The 6,914-nt window shown below is 33.8% G+C and overlaps 1 protein-coding gene across 5 annotated transcripts in view; it reads right to left on the bottom strand.

The window, feature by feature from the left end:
* Positions 1-6,067: 6,067 nt before the first annotated feature.
* The window catches only part of LOC145267163 (metabotropic glutamate receptor 5-like), a 138,818-nt gene continuing 137,971 nt past the window's right edge, over positions 6,068-6,914 (bottom strand). For all 5 annotated transcript variants that reach the window (XR_013864832.1, XR_013864829.1, XR_013864830.1 and 2 more), the window contains one exon: positions 6,068-6,175. Coding sequence is in view for 2 of the 5 variants with exons in the window: in XM_080123213.1 (XP_079979339.1) it covers positions 6,137-6,175 (39 nt within the window). In the remaining 3 variants the exon portion in view is untranslated. The remainder of the gene's footprint in view (positions 6,176-6,914) is intronic.

Raw genomic sequence — 6,914 nt, 5'->3', positions numbered from 1 at the left:
ATATTAAATCATGGCTTCCCAGCGGCGTTGATTAAACACTACCTCCCTTACAAAACAAGAACAAAGATGTTCCAGATATCGATCTAGGTTCTTGCTCCAGATTCATTTGGCTAACCTATTCTTATTAAAAAATATCTTTCTTACCCGTGTCATTCGTCCTTGCCTCTAAAAACGAAAGTGCCTGTTATTTACAAAACTGCTGTATTTATAGAGTTCGACATAGTGAAAAATTAATTTATCACCCCACTAGGTTATTGATATTCCTTATATATTTACATTATTATTTACTCATGTCTTCATATTTATTATATACTAGCAAGACCTATGTACCGGCGTTGCATGGTGGAAATATGCCCCTGCCTTACCTGTAAAAAAGAAAGCAAGCTATGGTTGTTAGTGGGAGCCTCTTAAGCCCAGTAAAATAGTGAGCACTGGCGCCTGTGGTCAAAATGAATGTACCATTGCGAATTACCGACGCATTTAATATACATTTATATATTGACAAATTTAGCTTCCAAATAATCGAATATATTTTTTAGTGACTTGTCCAGAAAAAAATATCACGGTATATTATTAAAGGAAATATGTAGTGTAAATACAACTGCTGGCAAGAAATAAGTTTGTTTTATTTTGTTTAATAAATTTCTGTATTTACCTTTTGGCATAATCAAAAAACAAAAAACAAAACAAAAAACACACAAATATTTGAGAACCAACCTATTCAATTTAGTTGGTAAAAAATAGTTTTAGCTCGTTCAATAAATTTCCGTATTTATCTTTCAGCAGAATAAAAAAAATGCAACGTCGTCATCGTAGAAATCAGTTTTGTTGATGTTTTGATGAAGGCATCGTCGAAGATGGCAGCGTTGTTTTATTTTATGTCATCAAGAAAAATCTGAATGTAAAAGCTGCAAATATTTAGAAGCTTAAATGGTCAGTATTTAAATACATAAGTAATGCGTCGTTTTCAAACATCACCAATGTACACGCAATGTGTTTAATGGTATAAGAACTGTTTTGTATGGTATAAGACTTTGTTGTTGTAAATATGTCTCTTAGTGACACCATATTGTAATGTTACTAAGCATACGTTTATGTAAAGAGAAATTGGATTCTGGAATGTGAGAATTTTTAGAGCCAATCAGAATGGACGGAATTTGAAGAGGGAGACATTATTAATTGTGAATCGAAAATAGGAAAGATTATGTTATCTCTATGCATATATGAGCCAGTTATGATCAGTGTAAGCACAGTATCCGTGGAACATTTAGAATTGTATCCAGTGACAACTGGTAGCAGTGGTAGGACTAAATATTCAGAGAGGGAAATAGTGACTTCCTCTAAAGATATTACGATTGTAATAGTGTCGCTTGTTGGATGCAACGTAGCATTTTATTAACACGATTGAATGTGTATAAAATGGTGTTTGAAAACTACATTAGATAGTGGCTATTAAGCTAGATGTAGTGGATATGTATGTGGCATTTGTTGTTGCAAACCTACGATACTACACGATACGACTATTCATTTGAAAAAATATTTTTCCCACTAAATCAGTAAATATATGCTTAGTCTCAGGCTTTGCTTTCTCTCTTTGAAAAGGTGTTAGTTTATTTCTAGTCGCCTGAAGTGCCTCTGCTGAGGAATGCTGACAGGGTTTCACAGGCATCTTTTGCATGGTCAGAGCGCTCTTCCTCTGAAGCACTGACTTTTCAATCCCACTTTCCGACCCTAGTGTCACATTTTTCATGTTGGGAGAGAAATGAATACATACAGAAGGAAATATCCAATATTAACATACAAATATTGATTGTTTCCAATGAAAGAGACAGATCTGTAAAATGTGCTAAGGTTTTTTTTATTTTGGAAAGAAAAAAATGTTTGGTAAGATGAATAATACTTTGTACGTTGGAATATAGCAAAATTATATATATATATATATATATATATATATACACATTATATATATACATTATATATATATACATTATATATATACATTATATATATATATACATTATATATATACATTATATATATATATACATTATATATATACATTATATATATACATTATATATATATATATATATATATATATATATATATACATTATATATATATATAAGAAAAAGTTTAATATTTTATATATATATATATATATATATATATATATATATAAAATATTAAACTTTTTCTCATATATATATATATATATATATATATATATATATATATATATATATATATATATATATATCTTTATTCGATTGGCAAAATTTTAAAATAATTCTAAAGAAGTGAACCATAGCGGAAATTCAGTCGACTTAAATAAGATGGAAAACGGGGTGAGGAAAAAGAAAAAAAAATGGGGGAAGTTACATGTAACAAATGTACAATTCGGGTGTATTTTAAACGATCTTGTTTTTAATCGACTTATTTATTTTACTGAATTGTACATTTGTTACATGTAACTTCCCCCAATTTTGTTTTCTTTTTCCTCACCCCGTTTTCCTTCTTATTTTAGTCGACTGAATTTCCGCTATGGTTCACTTCTTTACAAATATATATATATATATATCGTCCCACTGCTCAATAACATGCATCAAACCCATCAGGTATGGATTACTGACAAAAATTCTTCAGTGAAACACGAGGCTTTCAGAATGGCCAAAAGGTTAGCACAATCTCGGCTCCGGAAAATGAAACAAAACTGGTGGAAGCAGGAAGCTGAGGTCTTACAAGATGCGGCAGATAGGTGTGATTTTAAATCATTCTACCAAAACCTCAAGGGGATGTTTGGTCCCATTTTAAGGGGGACATCTCCAATATTTTCGTCGGATGGCATTCTCCTCACTGATAAGAAACAAATTACTAAGCGCTGGGCTGAACACTTCTCAAATGTTTTAAACAAAGAATCGACAGTGGATCGAGGAGTGATTGACGGTATTCCTCAGAGGCCAACCATCGAGGCGCTTGCTGATACTCCATCCATGTCGGAGATTGAATGGGCTGTGAAGCTATTTTCAAATGGTAAGGCTCCAGGTGATGACGGCATACCTGCAGAAATATACAAATGTGGAAGCCAACTGTTAATCAGGAAACTAAGTGCCCTGTTTTCATTAATATGGGAACTTGGTACCATGCCACCACAGTTCAAAGACGCATCAATTATTCACCTGTTTAAGCACAAAGGAAATAAGTGTGAGTGTGATAACCATAGAGGAATTTCTCTTTTGTCTGTTGCTGGTAAGATTCTAGCTCGTGTAATCCTAAATAGACTCAATGGTTCAATCTGTAAAACTGTGCTCCCAGAAACCCAGTGTGGTTTTAGGGCAGGAAGAGGTACTGTGGACATGTACTTTAGCCTTCGGCAACTACAGGAGAAAGCGAGGGAGCAGAATAAGGACTTGTTTGTCATATTCGTTGACCTCACAAAGGCATTTGATACCGTCTGTAGGGATGCCCTGTGGACTGTTTTGAGGAGGCTTGGTATTCCGGACAAGATGTTGAATGTGATTGTCTCCTTTCACTGAGGAATGGTGGCGACAGTACGACCTGGTTGTGAACAAAGTGAACCATTTGAAGTGTCAAATGGAACTAAGCAAGGATGTGTCCTTGCTCCGATCCTATTTGCTCTTTTCTTTTCGGTGATGTTTGAGACAGCTTTCGGGAACACCTCAGGAGGCATAGGTGTTGAGTATCGATCAAGTGGAGGATTATTTAACCAGCAACGGTTCAAGGCCAAACCAAGACTTCTGTGCAGACTGTTCTTGACCTCCTTTATGCTGATGACTGTGCTCTTGTCACCCATAGTCTTGATGACATGCAGAACATCCTCAACAGCTTTTCTGGTGCATGTAAGGCCTTCGGTCTTACAATTAGCATAAAAAAGACTGAACTTATTCACCAGCCAAAACCAAACACTACGTCCTCTTCACAACCAGTGGTATATGTTGATGGTAAAGCTTTGAAAACAGTATCTTCTTTTACATACCTCGGCTCTATTGTGTCTGATGATGCTAAATTTGAAAAAGACATCCAATGTAGAATTAATAAAGCTAGTGAGGCATTTGGTAGGTTGCGACACAGACTCTGAAACAGCCATGATGTGTGTCTAAAAGTAAAGGTGGCAGTCTACAAATCTGTTGTTCTGCCTACTCTTCTGTATGGTGCCGAAACGTAGACCTTGTACTGCAAGCAGAAAAATCAGCTTGACTCCTTCCATATGAGATGCCTGCGTTTTATTTGAAATGTTGGATGAGAGGATTGTGTTCCGAATAGTGAATTACTGGAGAGATGTGAAATCACTGGTATTGAATCATTTTTGATCAGGATACAAATGCGGTGGTCGGGTCATCTTGTAAGAATGGATGACTCAAGAGTTCCTAAGCAACTTTTTTATGGGCAACTGACAAATTCTTTCCGTCCAATAGGGCGTCCCCTGCTTCATTACAAAGATAAACTAAAAGACGACCTGAAACGTTGTGGAATTTCTCTGAGTTCCTGGGAGAGTGAAGCAGAGGATCGCAGAAAATGGAGGAAGACGTGTTTCCTGGGCACCAAAGAATTTGAACATAACCGCCTTTGTCATAGGGACACCCTTCGTACAAATATGAAGGCAAAACACAAGAAACATCCACCTAAAAATGAATATGTATGCCGTGGTGGTTTCAGAGCACGCAGCAAAGCAGGGTTATCTGTTCATTCGAGAAGGCATCTTTGACCTACGAGCATATGAAAGTTCACCATCTGCGGAGGAGTGTGCCGGACGTCTACAGGATTGCAATTACGCATGTGGTGTCACAGAGCTTGGGAGCTGCTGAAGATTGCATACTGAACCCTCATTCATCGTCTTCGATGAGAGAATCCACCATATATATATATAAAATATTAAACTTTTTCTTATATATATATATATATATATATATATATATATATATATATATATATATGCAAAAGTTTAACTTACAGTGTAAGCTGAATGTATATACGCTGTTAGTAAAAAGTAGATATTATTAAGTGCTCAGAAGACAGCAGTTTAAAATAAATCCAAGAAGGTTATATGAATCAGATCTTTCTCATATTAACAGAATAGATTTAAAAAAATTCAGAAACATGCATACATATTGTTGAATATTTATTTTCTGAGTTGGATTGTAATATTTTAAATTATAAGTTTTAACTTTTTATTGAATTTATTGATACAATCTAAACTATTTCAAAATATTCCATTATTTTTCTGTAAGCATATTATTATAAAGATATAAAAGTATTACTCATAGTGAAGCCATAAATGTGCATTTAAATGTATATTTATAGATTTTGAATATTCTTATGTTGTGGATATATCGACACGGAGAATTTCATGGCTTTTTAAAAGTATAATGTTTTAATATTGGAAATTTATTCTCAGCAGTATGTTATTTATTATTATGTTGCATAGTTGTTAAATTAGTGTTTGTTTTCATGGAACAAATTATTTAAGCTACAGAGCTGGGAATAAACAAAATGTCTCATTTTTCAATTTGTGGTATTTTAACAAAATTATTTCCACTCTTGTCGATTAAATAAATCGCTTGTTTTACGTATGCAACGTTAGTATCACAATAAAATAAAATAAATAAATAAATAAATAAAAAATAAGCAGTATAATGCACAACATATTGTCAGAAATAAACTTCAATATTAACCAACATGTTTATCGTATTTCATTGCTGATGCAAAAAAAAAAAAAAAATTAAAAAAATATGGTTACATTACTGGTAAAAACGTAAACAAAAATTTATTGTAGAACTTAGAAGATGAGTTATTTGTGCAATTCCAACTTTCTGTTGACGTACTGGCTCATTAGTACAACCAATCTAAAATGATGCTCGGATTAGGTGGTTAGGGTTCGAATCCTATACTCGTCTCATTTTTCACTCTTTTCAAATTTCTTAATGACATTATTTAAACTAACATCATACACAGCAATAAATATGAAATGCACATTTATTATTTCTAAATTAATATTTTTAAATATACTACAGATTTTCAACAGATGGGGAAGCAAGACTTTTGATAATTTTTTTTTTTTTGCAATGTTTTATTTTTAAAAAATGGTTTGCTCAGCTCCTCCATCTAATCCATCGTCTCAAGGACAAACTCCACCAAAATATGCTAATATATTGCTCTGAAAGAAAAAAAAAATTAAATCAGAAATTAGATATCTAAATTTAATATTAAAAAAAATAAGACAGTATTATCAAGTTGACAAAAAGTTTTTGCGGTTTTTTACTTTTAAATTCAAATGAACATATCTCGGCACAAACAAAAATTTCTTGATCGAAATAAGCACCGCCAAAATCAACATACTTTTGCCAACGTAAAACAAGTCTATTTCTGCCAGTAACGTAAAAATCTTGCATTCTGGTGGCGATGAAGTCGTTAAAGGCGTTTTTGATAGCGTTTTTTGAAGGATTTTTCATGCAGAAAGTTATTAAAATTCTTGAATAGTTGGTAAGTGAGAGTTCTGGAGACTATGGCGGATGAGGCAGAATTTCGTAGCCCAATTTGTTCAACTTTTGCAGTGTCGGTTTAGCAACATGCGGTCGGGCATTGTTGTGGAAGAGAATTGGGCCTTTTCTGTTGACTAATGTTGAGTGTTATTGTTGAAGTTTCTGATGCATTTCATCCATTTGTTGATAGTACTTCACTGTCGTATTGGTTTTGCCCGCATAAAAAAACTGTAATGAATGAGACCAGTCACAGACCTCCAAGCAGTCAGCATAATCTTCTTTTGGTGGAACTCTGGCTTTGGGAAGTATCATGGAGTTTCGTCGGCGTCTAACCATTGAGCTAAACGTCGCTTTTATCACAACCCAGTCGAGAAACTGGTCGTTCTTGTTGCATAAAAGAAGGGAAAATGACAC

The sequence above is a fragment of the Euprymna scolopes genome, chromosome 42 (assembly GCF_053919585.1).
Source record: "Euprymna scolopes isolate OS-2025 chromosome 42, ASM5391958v1, whole genome shotgun sequence".
Classification (NCBI taxonomy): domain Eukaryota; kingdom Metazoa; phylum Mollusca; class Cephalopoda; order Sepiida; family Sepiolidae; genus Euprymna; species Euprymna scolopes.
This window is presented reverse-complemented; position numbering and strand designations above follow the sequence as displayed.